Source organism: Chamaea fasciata, unplaced genomic scaffold, assembly GCF_029207755.1.
Source record: "Chamaea fasciata isolate MVZ Bird 193981 ecotype frontalis unplaced genomic scaffold, bChaFas1.0.hap1 SCAF_4, whole genome shotgun sequence".
In the NCBI taxonomy this organism is placed as follows: Eukaryota; Metazoa; Chordata; class Aves; order Passeriformes; family Sylviidae; genus Chamaea; species Chamaea fasciata.
In genome coordinates, this window is record NW_027094089.1 from 54503414 (window position 1) to 54523413 (window position 20000).

The 20000-nt window shown below is 39.1% G+C and overlaps 1 protein-coding gene and 1 long non-coding RNA gene across 2 annotated transcripts in view; one reads left to right on the forward strand and one right to left on the reverse strand.

Annotated features, from left to right (window-relative positions):
* LOC136288927 (uncharacterized) overlaps positions 1–10278 on the reverse strand; it is a 58026-nt gene extending 47748 nt beyond the window's left edge. Inside the window, exon 1 of the long non-coding RNA XR_010720649.1 lies at positions 9938–10278. This is a non-coding gene — a long non-coding RNA (uncharacterized lncRNA). The remainder of the gene's footprint in view (positions 1–9937) is intronic.
* A 1350-nt stretch (positions 10279–11628) lies between these two features.
* Positions 11629–20000, forward strand: part of ADAMTS19 (ADAM metallopeptidase with thrombospondin type 1 motif 19) — a 130909-nt gene continuing 122537 nt past the window's right edge. Inside the window, exons 1-2 of the mRNA XM_066182515.1 lie at positions 11629–11842; positions 11954–12564. Of these exons, the coding sequence (XP_066038612.1) occupies positions 11629–11842; positions 11954–12564 (825 nt within the window). The remainder of the gene's footprint in view (positions 11843–11953; positions 12565–20000) is intronic.

A 20000-nucleotide genomic window follows, 5' to 3' on the forward strand; every position in this document is an offset into this window, starting at 1 on the left:
TCATTCCAGACATAAGGATTAAAACCCCCCCACTCTTATCTTGAAAAGATACCTAAGAAGAACTTTGAAACATGCAGTCACTTGTACCCTCCTGTGAACATGTCAAGTGTGCTTAAAAGAGACAACTATGTTACCACCAAAAAAGACAGATCATTCCTTTTCACTGTATGTAAAATTGGAAATGCTTTTTAAGAATTTTGTAATTGATAAATTGGGAAGGTCTCTCAAATAAAGATAACTGAGTTAAGTATTTCTACGAAAGCTAGTTTTATACAAAATACAGTTAATTGAACTTTCACTTTTTACTAAACTGAAAATGCATTTATTTCACTGGGCAATTTGACTGCAACAGCCCTTAACTGATGGCATTTGCTTTCTTAAAGGGGGTTTTTACTTATCTTCATTATACATGTGCCCGTCATGATTTATATTAACTAAAATATATTTTATATGATCCAGCATATTTTCTTACAATCACCATTTGGTTACTCCTTTACTTATTTTTCGTAATCAAATAAATTAAATAAATATCTAACAAAATCTTTTCTTGAAGGCATAGGAAAAAATCAATCAAAAATTAACAGGACAATGAAAGATATCAAGATGATGTTCAGCCAATGTCACCCTGAAGCTTTGAGGAATAGAAAATGAGCAACCTATTTAATGCATGACTGTCTCCACTGAGCTAATAAACCACACAATTTATACCAGAATACTCAGTAAAAATCAGTAAAACAAAAGGAAATAATTTTTTTCAAGGTCAAGCCCCAAGACACCTAGAACTTCATTATCTATTGCTCATCTTCTATCATGGGCATATCTATTTGTCTAAAAACAATGACAGCAATTATTATTCTTAAATTAGACAAACAACTGATGGATATTAGGAATACAAACAATGCAACCTACTGTTTGATGTTAGGAATTTTAAATTAATAATTTGAAAGTTGAGAGTGATAATAATTTATCTAAAGAGAAACTCTCTTTTAGAAAAGAACATGCCGAAATTTGACATTTGACATAATGTCCTAAATGCCTTAAAATAGTATGCCTTTTGCAAAGCTCTGTAGTTTACTAAAGTAGGAGCAAACTTCAGCAGCCCTCAAGCTGAAAGCCAGTATGCTAGAGTCACCACAGAAACCTTGCAGTACTCGTTACTACTAAAGGGAAAAGGATGCCTCACTTTTTTCTTTTTCTTTCCTTTCTTTTTTTTTCCTTTCTTTATATTTTTTAGTTGTCTCCTCCTTCATTTATCACTTTTGCTTGTATTTTTGAATCACACTTCTTCTCAGAATAGCCACTTGATTTTGTATAGTGGAAAGTATTTAAAAAAAGAAGAAGAGTAAGTTGGGAAAAATTATCGTGTGTTAAGATGGGCAAGATGACTCTGCATTGCTAGCCTCATCCGAACTGCACATCTGCACTTTGCTTATTCAACAAGTGCAGTTGACCCTCTGTGAACTAAGTACTAAGGAATTTAGTGCAGTATGTTCTGCAGTGCCTAAAAGTAGGGGAAGATTTTGTCCTCTAAGAAAATCCCTTTTCTGAATGAAGCAGTGGTCATTCCCACTTTTCATTGCTGGGCTTTTTCATTGACCAAAATGGAGAAGAGGAGGAGCAACTTGTTCATTTGGGACATCTCCACTACTGACATAGCCATTTCATAAGTCAGGAGGGACAGTTATAGGTAGAACTTGTTATTTGGCCAGTTTCCACATAATTTCTTCCAATCATATCCTTGTTTGCTTTTGCTGTTCCTTCATCTCTTGTCCTCTAGAAGAAAAAAGGACAATTAAAAGAGAATTAAAAGAGAATATAAATTATATGGTCATCCTAGCTTGTGAAACTACATATATTCCTTAAGGCACTCTAACCTTTATCACCTCAAGTCACAAAATAATCCAAACTGATCTACCTACTTATAAATATCAAGTGGAAAACAGGCAATTAAAATTTACATAGATTGTGAAATACAACCAATAGCTATAATGGGGTAAATGCAGTATAAACAGCTATATTTATCTTCCTTGTCAGAACTAAGGTAAATCTGAATGCTCAGTTTTCCTCTGAGCAAGCAATGGTTTAAAGCTGGATTTAGGATTTTGATTAAATGGGAAGAGTCCTACCTGTGTAAGTTTTTGCCTTCACAGTCCCCAGCCTGAGTTAGTAAGAGACTTTCTGTGCTAGAACACCTGGTTACAAAGCAGGTAGCTATTTAACCAGGCAAGGGACCCCACTCTTTGAATTTGGCACCTTGCAGATTGTATTTTAAAGCCTCCATCTCTGCAGCCACATCCAGGTTTCTTCACTGCTTTGCAGAAATTATTTCTTTGGCTCCTTTTTGCGTTTGAAATAGTTTTCAAGAAGAGATGTCTTTATTTCCAAAGATCAAAGGAAGACTTTCTCCTAATATGTGCAGACTGATGAATGAGGGCATAAGTAAAGGACAAAGAAATCCTGCTACATTTAGAATGAAACAGGAGGTGCTGCTTTGGCACCAATGTGCAAATACCAAACAAAGGTTTCCTGAAGCAAAAAACAACCCACCAACATTCTCTGGTCTGTATTCTGCAAGTATTTACCTTTTCTAGGTAACTGCTACGTGTTAAAGTCTATACTCTTTTTTTCTTTTGGCAGTACAGGCCAGATAGGCTTTATTTAAAATATGCTGTTTTCCCTTTAAGCCCATCTTCTGAGCGTATTTATCAAAAATTTAAAAAATTTGAACAAAAGGTTTGTGTAAAAGATTAAGCCAGTTCCATTTTCTGTGAAAAACTGTAACACTGACACTGATCTAGTTAAATCAGCTATCCCTAATAATATGTTCCTAGACCCTGCTCCTCTCCCTTCCTTCTCATCAAAATTAAGGTTGAGAGATGGAAGGGGAAAAGTGCAGATGATTTTACTTGTTTATGAAATTACTGAATTTGTAATAATATCTTGGGTTGATATTATCTTACCTTGCATAAATATTAAAATAACTGGTTTGGCTCTCTAGGAGACCAGCTTGGAAGAGAGCGATCACAGAATCATGGACGTAACTTTAAACTCAACTTGTGTAGCCTTCAGCAGATCACTAGTTTGTGTCTATGTGCTTTTTTCACCAAAAATTAACAACAAAAATATGTTTTCAGTCATGTAAGTAAATTAAACCTGTAAAAAGGCTTTGATAGTAGGACGTTAAAAGCAGGATTTTGTACAATATAATGGATTAGTAATAAACAATTACTTTGATGTTCAATCAGAAATATTTCTACTCATAGGAAAACTATTTCATGTGTTTCTTATTATCAGAACAACTGCTAGTCTTTTTTGGCAGGATAATGATTCCTTCTGATTTTTTCAGTGATATAGTATCAGTCTCAGGTGTCATACAGTAGTATTTGCTTTGAATGCATATTCATATCGAATTCATATTGGACATGAATTAGGTTTACATGGCTATTTAGGCATGCAGGTAAAATCCTTGGTCTACAGGCTTTTACACTGGGACAAAATTCAGGACCAATTGTGGACCAGATGTACATCAGCTGGTTCAGAAAAAGTATTTATAAGTAAACCCAGAGTTTTCTGACAATACATAGCACTTCACCACATAACTGAACTTTTTAGACAGTAATGATATACAGCACATTTAATCTTCAGGGAGCTCTGGAAATAGAAACTGATGTCTCTTCCATAATTGAGCTCTCTGTTGACTGACATTTCCTGGTTTTGGCCAAGGACACAATTACCATTGTCAATTTGTTTATTTCTACTGCCTCACCTTGCTTAAATACACCAATTTTTTCACTCTTGTTATTAACTGTCTCAGCATAATGGGAGAGTGAAGCAGAGATTAAGAATTATTAAGCAAAACTTAAAACATCTCATATGATGCCAGCAATTTTTTTTCCACCTCTGTTCAAGCAAAAGACTTCTAGAGAGTAGCTTGGAAATCCTTTAGCCACGTGTTCTTGGCTTTTTGCCTAACAGAGGTCTTGCACAACTTGTGTTTTATGTGCTGTCACCTTGATTTCTCTATATTTTAGCTGGTCTCCTTTTGCCACTGTTTGCCATGGCCTGCCTTCAAAGGGAGTGCCTGTGGACAGTGCTCATACAGTATGTAACATACCATATACTTTGACAACTCATGTGGTCTTAATGGGTTTCCCAGTTACAGAGGCTAAAAGAGCAAGGCAGCCTGTTCTGCAGGCTACCACACAGCAGTTCTTATGAATAAATCCTTTAGAGAGGAGAAAATAAATAATTTCTACAATGTTTGCTTTTTATCTGTAGATATAATGAAGTCCTTCTCTCCTCTGGCAAGGGAAAGTGCAAATAGGATATTCACATTGTCACCTAAATGAATAATGACTGGGAGACTAGTTAACTTAATTTCTAAGGTTTCATGACATCTTCAGGCCTTGCAGACAGGGAAGAAGCTGAAGGCTGATATCTAGAAATCAGTGATTGTCTTTGTTTAGCCCTGTTACTGAATGCTTTCTTCAAACCTACACAGAGAGATCTGTTTCAGAAAGCAAGGCTATTTGTATGCCTCACCTTACAAAACAGCAAGGAAATTACCTTGCTGCATGGACTGCTTCCTTTGATTTACTTACAGCTTTTGAAGCGGAATCCCATGATCTTCTCTGTAACTTCTCTTGTTTTACTTGACTTCATTTCCTTAATCAGTTTTCAATCACCTCTACACTTGCTTCTCCTGATCCTGGATTCATTCTCCTCCGTGTTGTTTTCTTTTTCTCAGTGTGAGTTAGTGGCATAATAAAGATATTGTTACATAATAAAAATGATAATGCATCTAAACTGACAAACTGCAGTTTAATTGTCTGAAACTCTAGAACTCAGTCAGTTTTTTTAACATCTCTTGGAGTCATATTTCATGTCATACCATATTTGCCTGCATTGCCTTTCGTATTATCATTCCCAGTCCTACATGCTTCTTTCTTTTTCAAGTTTATAGGCTTCTGAGTTACACTGATTCTTTGACTGAAAAAGTAGGGGGCTTAATATTTCTTTTCAGAAGAGAAAACGTTGTAAAAAGATTATGATGGTCATACCACTTAGCATCTAAACTGTTTATGGAAGTAATGGAAAGTATTTTTAACTCACTTGACATGATTGGTCCATTTTTCTGCATAAAACCTGAATAAATTCTGAAACAGACTGGCTGACTAGTAGGGCTGGGATAACTGGCTTATGGAATATTTTAAACTTATTAATTCAAACATAGCAAACATCTAACATTCACTAATAACTAAGGTAGTTGCCAATAATTCTGGTTTTATCATAAATGCTCAGTTTTGTATTCAGTCCCAGATGTTTGCAGTTCCTATCAAAAATTTTGTTATAAGGTTTGTATTTCTGCCTGCTGTCCCCACCACCTTTAAATGCAGGGGAATGTGTGGGCAGAGAGAGCATGAAGTCACCTTGTCAAATTTCCTGATTTTGTTTCTGATATGAATTAGAAGAGGTTTGATGTTTGTTTGTTTCATTTTTTTCTTAAATACTAATGCCACAAATGAGATAATTTTCCTACAGGAAGCATTTCCACCATTTTCAGTGATGAAAAATTTATTTGCTCTTCTAACCTATTTTTGCAGTTTGGAAGAAGAGTTAAGTTTCATTATCTTTATTTTGGAGAAAGACTTCTCTCCACTCTGAAAATTTGTCCACTAAGCCCTTTTTAAAGGTATTTTCCATTATTATTTTTTGTCAATAGGTAATGTTTCCATGTGCTCATATACATTTATAAATTGTACTACAGTTTATAAACTAATATATAATGCAGTTTATGAACTACAGTTCTAAGCTATTTTTATGTTGAAGATGTGTTCTAAAAGAGGATTATTGTATTATTTTAAAATGTAACTGTCAAGAAAAACCACACAATGTTAATCAACAATGTGAATTATTCTCCATAAGTAGCCTCTGCTTCTCTATACTCTCCAAAGGCGAAGGTTTGACTTGATGATCTCAGAAGTCTTTTTCAATCTAAATGATTCTGTGATTCTTGGAGATTAACAGGTTTTTTTCTCCAAGAGATGACTTGCAGGTTTCAAATTTGAAGTCCTGCCCTTTTAAGGTGTTCCAAAAATGAGAACTATTTATTGATCATTCTGAAGTAGCCTGTTCCCCATAATTGATCAGGTGACATATTTGCTTGTTAGATGATTCCGTTAAGAAATCTGAGGAAGCTCCACTTTGACAGAAAACTTTAGATTGGGAAGTTGTGTGGAACTCAGGTTCACATAGAGTGCCTTGCTGTCTTTAAAGTGATTTCAGCTTGAGTAGAGGACTTTACCACCTTCCATTGTACAGGCTGGGCTTTCTGTCAAAATGTAAGCAATTGCCAAACATTTTTTTTTTTTCTGAAAAATGAAGCACTAAATTAAAAGGATGTAAAAAAAGAGCTATGAAAGCCTATTCTAATTAAGTGGTGACTTGGCCAAACATTACAAATAAATAGGGTAAATAGTGTGTTGACAGCATATTTTTAGCTAACACTATCCACAAATTGATCAATATGACTTTGAGAAGTAACTCACAAGACAACAACCTGGGAGTAAATTTTGCTGGATTTGGTAAATTCAATTGAATTTACTAAATTCAACTGAATCTTAAGAAGTAGTGGTGTGGCATAACGATATTGAGTTGCTATGGGCTTAACTTTGCCCTTTCAAAGTTGATGCACTTTAAATCAGTAGAGGTATTAAGCTCACAACAGTTTGACACTTACTCATCTTACTCAGCAGGTCATCTAATTGTACTACTGAGTTCAGATGTAACTGTAAGATTTGCTCTGTAGTAAGAGCTGCAAAAGAGAAGCTGTTTGATGTGGTCTTAAATACATACCTTTTAAATAAGCCCTTCATGTTGAGCATGTAAATAACAGTATAGAATTACAGACTATATGTTCAGGGTTTGTGAGCTAACAGACAGTGGAAATTCACTATTCAGTTGAAGAGAATGAATACATTTTCTAAAAGGGAAAATACTTCCTTTTAGTCATGCTTAGGTGGAGAAAATTTGCAGCATTGGTTCACATGTATCTTCCGCATCAGAAGATATTTTGTTCAATCTTCTTTGAAACAAGTTTATTTAGACTGAGATAACATTTGCAAACCACCCCAGAAACAGGAAGATGTGAGTTTCTGTTTCTAATCTCAGTGGATATATGATATGTGGCCTTATGTAAGAACCATTCAAAGCAGAATCTATTTTTTCTATTAATCCAGAATATTTTCTGAAGCTGTAAAAAATCTGAAACAAATATACTTAAAGATTTTTTAAAAATCAATGGTATATAGTTATTATGTAACTATAATCAATAGTTATATATAAAGTCTATGCAAAAATAATTAATAACTATATCTTTGTGAAGAGGATTAAACGTTAGTGGTTTTTGGGTAACAAATACTGGGGAAAATCTTGTATATAATGCAAAGCTGAGGTAATCTTAAAACACTTTTATAAGTATCAACTTGTAGAAGCTTTTACAGTTAAATTATTAAGTAAGGAGAAAAACCAAGAAAGTCTCTGACTGATGGTTGTGTTTATACTGCTAGAAGCTGATATTTTGCATTCATTAGAATGATCCGTCCATACTTACTTTAATTATCAGAAATAAATCACTCCTAACAGATGGTGAACGAAATAAGGGTCTGGAGGAAGAAGGGATTTGGCCCTTGCTTTACATAAGGTAAGACAGCAACTGCAGCACAGATTTAAATAAAACCATGGGATGAAGGGTGTGGAAGTTGAAGAATCATACTGACGTCTTCAAAAGATGACTTGAGATATCTATGTTTTCTTACCAGTGATCATGAATGATCTTGGCATACTGAAGAAGTGAAAAGTCAGGCTGTTGTGGGGCATGGGAAAACCCTTGCCCTGACAATCCTTATGGGAGTGACGGCACAGTTCTGTAAATTTAACATCAGGGAGGACCAAACAAAAGGAAATTGCCAAATTTCTACTGATTTCAACAAAATTAGGCTGATTTATCCCAGTCAGGAAGGACAGTCAAGGACATATTATTTACTTAATTTTCTTTTATTTTTTTCTCATGTCAGTGAGATGGTCTGAATCATTGTTATATTAACACATGCTTTACATTTGTGATTCTGCACAAATCCCTTGAAATGCCAAAAGGCTTTGACCCTTCAGATAGGTAATGCAGTTTTAAGAATTTACTGCAGCAAACAACATTCCTTTTCATTTTGCTTTGTGTCAAGCTTGAAAATACTATTTCTTCCAATTTTACAAATGCATAGCTAATAACACGTCCTGTACCATATCTTCAGTAAAAACTATTTTGCAGAGTTTGAATGGCTTTGTGATTAAGAAAATGGTCTTTTATAGAGTACACACAGGTAAAATATTATTTTCTCTGCAAAATAACTGTGGTATGAAAAAATTGTTTTGTTCCTTTAAATCTTATCCTCTTAAACCTAGGCTTCTCTGGGCTAGTCTCACAGTGACGACAGTTAGCATGTGGTGGGCTACAATATCATCTACCAGCATAAACCCATGACCAGACTCTTTGTTAGAACTAATGAACACCAGTAGGGGCTCTACTTTATAGTGCACTTTTCCCAAACTTAAACATAGAGAACTTCCCCCTATATTTTTTACTTTAACTATTGAAACCATAAAAACAAAACATAAAATGGACTAAAGAAATTTGTTGCAGGTCCATGTAGATTTTAGCCTGCCCTGTATTCATATGTGGAGAATTATTAGACATGTTCTTTTTTCTTAGGCTGGTGATAAAGTCAAACATACTAAAGTCTTTCTCAACTGGCATTTTAAAAAATGTCTTTATCCTTTGCAGTTTGTGTTGAAAAGGCCAAATTCTTCTTATTTTACTGTTAAAACCAGCATTTTTGTCTTTTTAGTGAGATTATACATGTGAATAAGAGAAGTAGAATTTTATCCAAAGGGACCAAGAACTTCAGCAGATTGGAAACCATTACAGCAATTCAAAGTTTTAAAGTAAGCACATTCACATGCCACATCTTTTTACCTTATTCCCGCTTGCTAGCCATTTATGTATTTTGTGATGTAACAGTACGCCAAGTAAAAGTTCTCTCTGTGTATTTTTGCATATTGCCTGCACATTCTGATTTTTTATAACAAAAATAAAATCAGAATTTATATCTAGTATTTTCACAGGAACTTATAAATCACATTTTGCAGCACTTTCTGCTCAACTGTAAGGAGAGTTGTAGCTGTGAAAAGGCTGCAGGATTTGGCCTATTAACTAATGGCACTGTAAATTAGTACATATGTTATTTATTTGGAAAACAAAGCTTCCCTTGAAATGCATTTTAAGGTCACCTAATTATCAGGCAAATACCAGTTTGCAGACCTGAAGAACTCCTCTCTTCCTGATCAATTTATCTTGCTTTCACTGAGCCCCTCAGATTTTGCTTAGTGTTGGTTGGCTCAAATGCCAAAAAAAAAAAAAAAAAAAAAAAAAAAAAAAAAAAAAAAAAAAAGAGAGAGAGAGAGAAAATGACCAGAAAATAACCTTTTCCCCCCTATAAAATGAAATAATTAATCAAAAATACTATTTGGAGTCAGCTGAGAATACCTAACCAGGCAGCATACATTTCAAGCAGGTATTAAGCAGAGCAGAGACCAAAAGCCAGCCGCCTTTGGTTTCCATGGAGTCTAAAGGTGTTTTTTATTTGGAGCTGTAACACGTGATTTTTTGTTTGTTTGTATGTTTTTCTTTCCATCTTACACAACCAACTTCTAGAAAGAATTCTTGCAACTTCTTAACTTCCCCTTAACGGCACAGATGGCTTTCCTCGCCCCACTGGATTGCTCTGCTTTCCCCTAAGGCACAGCAATCACCTTTGACACCAACAACAGTAGGTAAAGCAGCAGAAGTTACGACAAAATCCGACTTTTGGAGGGACCTGTTTACCTGTTGCTTTTGCAGTTCATGCTGATGCTAGATGTGCAGCTAAAGCTTTTTGCCCAGTTCCTCATTGACTCATTCCTCTGCTGCCAAGGTCCGGGGTGGAAAGTGATGGGTTTCCATGGAGAGTTGCGTGGTGGGGGCAAAAGGAGTTTAGAATCAAATTACACAAAACTAGGCAAAAGCGGTCAATGTCTGCCGCTCCCTGAATTTAGGCAAAGGCTCCGCTGAGCGCCTCGCTGGCGACGGGGACGAGGGGAACCCTTCCGGCCGCCGGGGCGCACGCGGTGCGCGCCCCTCACGGACGGACGGACGGACGGACGGACGGACGGACGGACGGACGGACGGACGGACGGACGGACGGACGGACGGACGGACGGACGGACGGACGGACGGACGGACGGACGGACGGACGGACGGACGGACGGACGGACGGGAGGGGCGGGCGGGGTGCGAAGCGCCTTCTCCCGGGACCGCGGCCGGGGCTCTGCCCCTGGACCCGCCCGGGCGCCTGCCCGCGGCCCGGCGGCGGGTTTGTGGCGGGGCGAAGGAAGGGGGGCCGCAGCGGGTGCCCGCCCGGGCGGGGCTGGGCGGGGCCGGACGGGACGGGGCCCGGCGCGTCCCGCCCCGTGGGGGCGAGCGGCGGGTGGGGGCAGCGCGGTCGCTGCCGCCGGGGCGCAGCTGCCCGCCCGCCGCCGGGCGCTGTGTGCGCGCACGGGCCGCGCTTCTGCCTGCCCGCGCCCACACACACAGACACGCACACAGACAGAGACACACACGCGGACACGCCCGGCCACCGGGCGCTGCGCATCCCGCGCCGCCGGTGCTGCTCGCCCGCTCCGCCGGGACGCACTACTCGCGCTCTCCCGCAGTTTATCCGCGGGCACCCAGGTGGCTGCGCCCTGCGGCACTCCCCGCTCGTCCCGGCACGACTCGGCACGGCCCTGCGTGTCTTGGCAGCCGGCGTCCCGCGGGCGCGGAGCCCATGGCGCTGGGAGGGAAGATGCGCCTGAGCCGCGTCTGCTGCGTGTTTTATCAGCTGTGCGTGCTGTCAAGCGGGCTCGGGGCAGGTAAGTGCGCGCCTTTCGCAGGACGGCCGAGCCCGGGGCGGCCTTCGCGCCCCGCCGGCTGCTGGTGGCGGCACCTGGCCATTGTTAACCGCGCCCGCCGCCCGTAACCCATGGGCGATCGGATAATGCGCGCCTCGGCTGTGAGGGTGCGCTGCGCCGCACTCCTCTGTACGAGACCTGATTTCCTTGTCATCTCTCTCGGCTGTGCTGGTCCTAGAATGAGATGAATGTGTAAATAAAACTGTTTCCTGTCTCAGGCTAGTGGAGGTTGTGTACTCAGGTCTTTGTAAACATAATGCTGGCATGGTTGACTTTGGTCGTATTGTATTGTAGAGTGTATGGGGTATGAGGACATCAGTAGTTAGTGCTTCTAATTCAGTTTCATTATAAGAATGATCATAATACAGCATGTATATGCAACTGCCACTTGCACGTGCAGCCACGGTGTGTGTGTATGTGCGGCCGAACTTTGGGAGGCATATTGGGTCTTGCATAGCATGCTGAGAGGGAGGTCATAATTTTCAAATGCTTTCAGATTTTCCCCAGAAATTTTTTTAGGTATATGAATTTGTCTAAAATTCATATAATTTTGTCTAAATGATGAAGGGTTTATGAAACTTTCCTTGCATGGAGGCGGTGATCAAAGGAAGAACATCTGCAGCCACTGGTACAAACACAACTTCTGCCCGGCTTGGGATCCGTCTGTCAGTGATCTTGCAGGACCTTGGTGTGTTCCAGGTGCATCAACAGGCACAGATCCAGCTAGCATCTGGCCCCCCTGCTGTGCATAAGATGAAAGGGACAAATGAACCCTGCTGTATTTTGTGTGGCATGCTTGTTGGTATAGGAATCAGAAGGACCATCTTGTGGTGGGCAAAGGGTAGCTGTTTAGCAGGCATTGGATGCTAGTTGGTGCTCCACTCATTTAAAGCATCTGCTGACTTTCCTGCAGGTCTCCAAGCTTCAGAAGAGACTGAGGAGTGGGAGATCGTCTTCCCTGCACTGTGGAGCCCGGGCCAGCAGGAGCCGACAGGTGGCAGTGGTGGTGGTGGGGGTTGCAATGTCGACCCCAGTAGTGGGAACCGAAGCAGTACTCTGAATGCCCTGGTCACATCTAGCCCGGTGGCTGGCAGTTCCCGAGAGGTGCGTTCAGTCTCCTCCTCAGTGGACGGGCAGGCGCAGGCTGTAGGGGAGGCAGCAGAGGAAGAGGACACTGAGGAGGAGTATGAGTCTCAGGAGTTTTACCACTGGTCCCCCCTGCCCCAGGGGTCTGGTGCTGCCTCTCAGTTGCCAACACCACCATCCCCCCCCTCACCACCTCCAGCAGAGGATGGAGATGAAGTGCTGCTGAGGATCCCAGCTTTTGCTCGGGAACTCTACCTGCTGCTCAAGAGGGACAGCCGCTTCCTGGCTCCTGGCTTTGCTGTGGAAGAGCGGCTTGGGGGTGAGGGCAAAAGCCCACCCAGTGCTGCACAGTCACAACCTGAGAGAGCTTGTTACTACAGTGGTGCTGTCCTCCGCTACCCGGGATCCTTCGCATCCTTCAGTACCTGTGGTGGACTGGTAAGATGACCTTGCATGCACCTGGGCTAGCACCTTTCTTGAGGAATGGGAATGAGAAACATTCCTGTCTTCTTTCTTGCATAGCATCTTGTGTCCTGCCTCTGTACCTAACCTTGTTTTTCAACAATTTTCCTATCATACTCTTCTCATAACATTTCACAAATCCTAATTTTGTGTTTAGCCTGTACAATAGTGATATTATTTATCCCATTTTCAGATACATACCTTTGTGGTTGTGGATTTTAATCATTTTAAACCACCCTTTCTTAAACTTTTCTCATCTCCATCTGTAATTTTATCTTGCCTTCAATGAGTCCTGTAATTAGATACCTCCATTCTCCCACTCCTTTCTTTTCTTGGTTTCATCATCTCTCCTGCAGTCCATCTGTAATCCATTTTTTCTTCATTCTCATCCTGTATTCTAAAGTTATTTCCCTCATTTGTATTATCTTCTTTCTGCATCTCAGTTTTCAATCTGTTCTGTCTTTTCTATTTCTACCAGTATTTTACCAGCATTTCCTTTCTCCTTTTCATTATTCTTTTGCTTTCATCTCTTTGGCCTTTTTTTCTCTACCTCACAGCTTCCTTCATGTGGTACCTGTAGTTACTTGAATCTGGGACTTTTTTCCTTTTAACTCCTCCATAGAAGAACGCAATGAGTGTGTTCTCAGCAGAAATCTTAATACAGACCTTTTCAATTGTTACTACTACTGTACCATACTTCTCTTATTTAAAACAAGCTCCCCTGCTATTATTTCTGTTGCATCAATCATGATTTTTCCACATAAAGAGCAGAATTTGGCCTACTGACAACAGCAGTGATGATCCAAAGAGCTGAAATCCTAAGATACTCGCAGGTGGATGGAAAGTGTAGAAAGAAAAAAAGTTTAACTATGATAGTATAGGATGCTGCCAGGATCTAAAAAAAAACCCAATTTTTGCTACTATTATTCTCATTTGGGGCCTTTATATAGCATCATAAATACACATTTTTGCATCATTTTACAGAATTTAGAATACAAAGAGTAATGGTGCTAAAGAGGGTTAATGTCCTCCATGATCCTGGGGTTTGGGTGTAAATCACCATAACTGCATATGTAGATACTTTCTTGTATTTCTTTCTGAATCTGAATGTCTAACTTGTTCCATTGTTGGTTTATGAAGATATGCCTTTTTATTCAGATGATCATGAAGTGAAACCAGGTAGAATGTGGAAATTTTGACTGCTTATTAATTGCCTGTTTGAACTTAATTCAAAGATCAACACAAACTGAAAATGGTGGATTGACACCAAATAAAATATTTGCCTGCACTCCTGCAAAGTGAAACCGCCAAGTTTCACACAACTCTAAGTGGCTGGCATCTAATTATTGATATTTATTCAGATTTTCTGAAGCATGGTTGTGGAATTAATTGTGGAGAAAAATATTGAGAGTCAATTGCTGGTGGTTTGAAAACAATTGGGTAAAAGAGTTTGGTGTTCATAAAAAGAATTTGACTTCTGCTCCTTATTATGAGGGTTTTACATTGTGTTTGGGTAAAATTAAGTTAAAAAATATTAGTAAAGAAATTGGTGGAAATAGCTATCACTTTTTTATTATGTCTACTCAAAAGCTGTGCGCATCATTGCATGTCTGTAACACCTCTGATTTATTATATAAATTGAAATTGACTTTTTGTATCAATCCCAGTTTCTCAAGAGCCCCATGAGTAATTTTTGATACTGTTAGACTTTACTAGGAGTACTAGCTTACTCCAAAGCCTTTGGCCATCTAAGCATACATGTGCCCCGATCATGTTCCCCATCCAGAAAACTGCAGCTGTAAACATAAACTATTCTATGTATCTCAAATAAAATTGGCAACTCTTGTTGGTGTTGACTGGTGTTGTCACGATACTCAACTGCACTGTCTTGTTTGTGGTGAAATGGTTAAGCAGCTGTTCTTCCTGGGAGTGTTACTGCGTCAGGCATAGTTAAAAAAAATTGCACAGTGCTATTATATCAAAGTTGACATAACAAATCCTAAGCTATTTGTCATTCTTTTTTTCAGTCATTCTTGGGCTCTATTACATATGTAAGTTGCTGAGTTTCCAAGAGTATTGAAAAAAGCCATCCTAACATGCGTTGGATATTCCACCTTGTTTCATCTAGGTCTGACCCTGCAAATAGAGTCAAGCGGTATTTTCTTTTTTTACACTTTTTCATATATTTTCTTTCTTTAATATGTAAAATAACATTGAAAGTTGTCCCCACAAATATTTTATTTTAGTTACTGGAATTAGAATTTATTTTTTCATTTTAAATATAAAGACATTTCAGAGAAAATACGAAGGTCTTAGATAGACTCCCATTCCAAAGACCTTGGGTTAGGTTTAGTAAGCTGCATATACTTTAGAAAGTCAAATGTGAGCTAATAGGCAGATTAGATTACACCGTTCTGCTCTTCAGAAATAGCCTTTTAGTAAGTATTTTTACTGACCAAGGAAATTAGGTGTAGTCTGACAGACAACGGTGATTATGCCATGCAGGAGAAAGGGTGAAGGAGTGTAGTGGTTTGGCCATCGTATGCAGGGAAATGTCATACCTGGCAGTACAGATGTATGGCTATTGCTGTAGGACTAGTGTTGTCAAAAGGTACTGCATCTTCAATAAATTAAAGAGAGGCCTTAGGTGAAGTTGTTGTACCATTGACGTAGGATGCTGGTATCAGTTTCAGTTTCTCAAGGAACAGAGACCTGACATGCCAGTGATATTCAGGAAAGAAGGAAAAAAAAAAAGTCTGTGTAGTAATCAACTTCTGTACACAGAAAGAAGAATATTGCTACAGACATTAGGGACTTATCCCTCTGAAGCTGAAATTTAGATGCTTTTAAAATATTTCACTCGAAGCATTTGAGTAAAGCATCTAACATACAAAACAACATTAAAGCTTCCCCATATTATTTTACAGTTCTTGGGAGCTTCAGTAGTGTGTTTTTTCTTAATCTGCTCATCAACAACCAGTATGGAAGGGTAATAATAACGAGGCTCATAACATATCATGGAAGTCATGCCAAAATACAGGTGAGAAATGAAAGCTGTACTCACAGATGATTATAAACCAAATTCTAACTGACTGCATTCAGAAGTGTCTTCATTCAGCCACTTAATCTTGACAAATGAAAATAACTCAGTGGTTATTTTCTAACGAATCTGAGTATTGGAGATACGCATGGACTATCTAGAAACTTTGTCATGATGACCTTGGTGAAATCTCAGAGCTCACATGGTCAGTGGTGACAGTCCTCTCCAACTCCTTGGTAAAACGCTTATGGATGCTTACATCTCTTTGAAGCTCAGTGGGATTTACTCTGAGTACGTTTTGGGATTCTGCACTGGTGCTCTGGGAAGATGACTAAGGAGAGATTTCCAAGGATTCTCCCATCTGTATGCCGACTCCCTATTTCTTATTCATGGCCACATACCAGGATGTAAACAGTCCTGCTGATGCCAGTGAGACTGTTCTTCTGAAAGCAATTAATTGCAGAGCTGGACCATTAATTATTTAAATAGTTGTTTCTTCTGTTTGCTTGTGTTCTGACATAGTATTTGAAATAAGAAAAAAATTGTGTCAAAGGTTATTGAACAGTTTTATTTGTGGCTGGTACTTATATAAATATATAAATATATAGAATTTTTTATAGCATGCTGTAGGAGAAACCTACTGTGGACTTAGAATTAAGAAATCAGGCTGCTGGTTCTTTATCTACTGCTGGAATGAAAGTTGAAGTAGTCTCACTGCTTTTCCCCCAGAGTGCTGTAAACATGGCAAATAAATGCTTTATTCCCTACTCATTTAATTTCAAAAAGAGTGGTATTACTACAATTTCAAAAAGAGAGGTATTACTACTATTTTTTCTCAGCAATGAATTCCTTGGGTAGTACTCTATGGCTGTGTACAGAGAGGCAGGGATTTCCTCAGTGTTCCTTCTTGACTGAAGCAGTCTGCAGTAAATAGAGAACAGCTATTTCTGTTTAGGCTGAGAAAGGACCTGAATGGCTTTTTATTTCTAAAGCGATGGGGTATGTTTAGACTTTCAGGAAGTGCAAACAGGAGCAAATGTAGAAAGAGAAAATGGACAGAATAATACAGCTTCTTTCTGCTATGCTGTTCATCTCAGTTGTCCTAACATCTCTGGTGCTCTACCTAAGAGGACAACATTGACATTTGGGTTAATTTACTGGAGAGAAGTTTTGAAATTTCTCTGATTTTCACTGTATCTTAATAAAGTGAATCAGGCAGTAGCACATTTGTAATCCTAAAGAATCTGTGTAAAATACTATTTGCAATTAAAAGTAATGTGCATTTTCACAGTGGCTTGAATTGAAACAAATCTTAGCATATCTCCAGTCCAGTGAAGAGCTCTCTCTCAAGAAGTGTGTGGTGCTTTTTTAGGCCTTATTGCCAGTAACAAGCAGGTATTTAAATACCTGATCAATAGTTTATAGACAAGTACTTTACCTAAGTAGTACTATCCAAAGCAATGCTGCCAGCATCAGCAAAAGAATGGATGACAGTTGTTCTGTGTCATGCAGAAATGTGCCAAGTATTATTGGACAACAACATTTCAATGAATATTGCTGATTGTAATGTCCTACTTTTACAGTAAAACAAGTACATAAGGATGTGAAAATCATATGTTCCTTTCCTGGCTAATTGGGTTGTATAGTGCTTCAGTTATACTTGAAAAAACCCTGAAGCAGTTCTACAGGGAATCCATGGCTTTTTTTACTTCTGACACAAAGTTTGTGAAGATTAATTTTGAAGATTAATGTTATTAACTGCTAGTAATTGAATGACACTAGCATGATGGATTAAAAATATTTTAGATTTCTTAGAATATTCTCATTTCATATGTCACTTGCATTCAGGACAGTAGGGCTTCTAGAAAACATTATTTCATACCTCTCCATTGAAGGCGGTCTAACTTTGTAGATTATCTCAGAACAAGCAAAATGAAACTGGAATGAACAATAGTAAGAAAATCTATTAAGGAGTTTATATTTTTCTGTAATTCTTCACAAAATCACTTTTGGGCTAGGATTCAGCCTAAGAAAAGGCTGAATCTGTTTTGACATCTTTCTTCCTTTACAGGGATTTTTACCACAGTGCTTCAACATTTTTATATGGGAGAAATCCCAGCGAATAAAGTTTTTAGTTACACTTCCTTGTGATTCCTGCAATGGGAGTAGTGCCTGATATGGCAAGTATACTTGAATTTTTGGACAGCTCAAACAGTTTTGGAGAGCTGTACTGAACTTCTGCCTTTTGGTTGCACAGCTTTCAATGGCAGTGCAATACTTCACCTGCTGGAACTCCTTTCCTGGCATAGGATCTAATGGATTGAAGATGAATAGGCTGTTTGCATGTGTTGTGAGTAGTGCGTCTGCTGTGCGGTGGTCATGCAAGCTAAAATCGTGCTTTTGTGAATATCCCTGCTTTTGTCTGCCCCTGGGAGCAGGTGGTCAGAACATCACCCTGGAAAGCTGTGCTATTATAGGATGTGAGCTCCTGCTCAAATGCTCTGAGACTTAAATAGACTTCTTGCTTCGATCAGGCTCGAATGCAACTGCCCTGTTACACATCCTGAATCACAGAGTACCAACATGCAAGCTGAAATGGGTTAAATACCCAGCCTTTTGTCAACCAAATGTAGTGTCCCTTCCTCCCCACCTCAGTGACCCTTGCAGTTGCACATCCATATTGAGTAACTTCTACACCAGATGCTTTCCAAAAGAAATTTGAGACAATTACAGCTTCTTTTATGCTGGTGGCAAGCATTAGAAAACAGATCACCAACAATTTTTCATGGAAGTGTAAAGAAAAGAGACTGTTAGCAATCTTTATGGTCCATATGATAGATACATGCTAAAGTTCGACATTGCAGAAGCAGGATTATAAAATTGAATAGGATTATACTTACAGGCTGCCAGGATAAAACTAAGTACACTCTTCTATTCACCAAGCTTCCAGGGATCCTTAAATGAAGGGAGAACAAATAGAAGCAGTCTGCCTACTGTTTCGTAACGAGTTTGTTAGAGAAAGGAAACTTTACTGAGTGGGACAGATATAAATGTGTGAATGAGGGTATTCTATGAATATCACATACTGAGAATTCACAGATTCAACAAGATTTGCTTTGTTGACTTTAAAGTGTGCCTTATTTGTGTTTAAAACTCGTTTAAATGGGCAATATAAAATTTGTGATCAGTATAAATTGGTGAGGTAGGGCATGAGTGGAAATGTTAGAATTGAAAGCAGCTTTGCCCTGTTATTTGAGTCTTTTTTCCTCAGAAAAGAAAGCAAGCATCCCTGGGAAGATGAAGCATTGGACAAAAAACTAGTGCTTTCTACCTCCGCATAAGGTTGGAAAACCAATGAGATGTGGTAGTCCTCCTGGATGAACGAAATCTTTCAGTGTCTCTGTTGAAACTCATCTGGGTTGTTCCTCCTGGATTTACATGACAGTGGAAGGTGGGAAAGAGGAGTGCATCCAGCCCTGCAGCAAGTCTGGTTTCCAACAGGACGAAACAAGTTGTTTACATGAGGTTACTGTGGCATGCTTCGGCAGAGACACATCTGCCACATTTTTGCCTCCAGCTTAAATTTAGCTGCTCTGTTTGTAATCCCTTTGTTATATTTAAATCTCTGTATTAAACCACCTTGAAAATCTAATGAAGCAGAGCTCAGCACACAGTAGAGAAGAAAACTAAAATGGAGGAAGTGACTGTGGCCAGCCGAAATAACTAGCATATATGTGCAAGCAAAACACTATTAACGCTATTAACACACTTGTTGAACAGGGAGTTAATTACGAACAGAACTATTAAATCTAGGTTGTGGTCTTCCCTTGCCTTCTCTTCCCTTCCCTTCCCTCTCTCTTTTCCTCTCCCTCTCCCTCTTCCTCTCCCTCTCCCCCTCCTCCTGGAGATGGCATCCCTTTAAAGGTTTTATTACTGTCGTTAACTGCCATAAACCAACAAAGATCTACTTAAAGATAAAGGAATAAACCTTTGTTTCTGTTTTTGCTCCTGGGTTCTGATGCTGCAGTCTGTTGCTGTTCTTTTTCTTTCTGAATGAAACATATTTTGGTTAGATTTTTATTTTGTGTTTCTGAGAAGCCTTCCTAATTCGTAAGAAGGATAAGTCTTCTAAACATAGGAATAGTATTTTTAATGTGAAGCTTAAAGATTTAGAAAATCGGGTTTGACTTAGGCCAAGACTACCTTTGAACTGTAACGATCCCTGTTTCCTTTAATATTAGACATTGTTGCATGGTGTGCCAGGTTTTGGGCCACCATGCCTCAGACCATATGGCAATCATTCCTTTCTTCTAAGAGCTGTTCTACTGTCATGCAGGTGCTCTATCCTGAGACAGGTTTGACTTGTGATTCC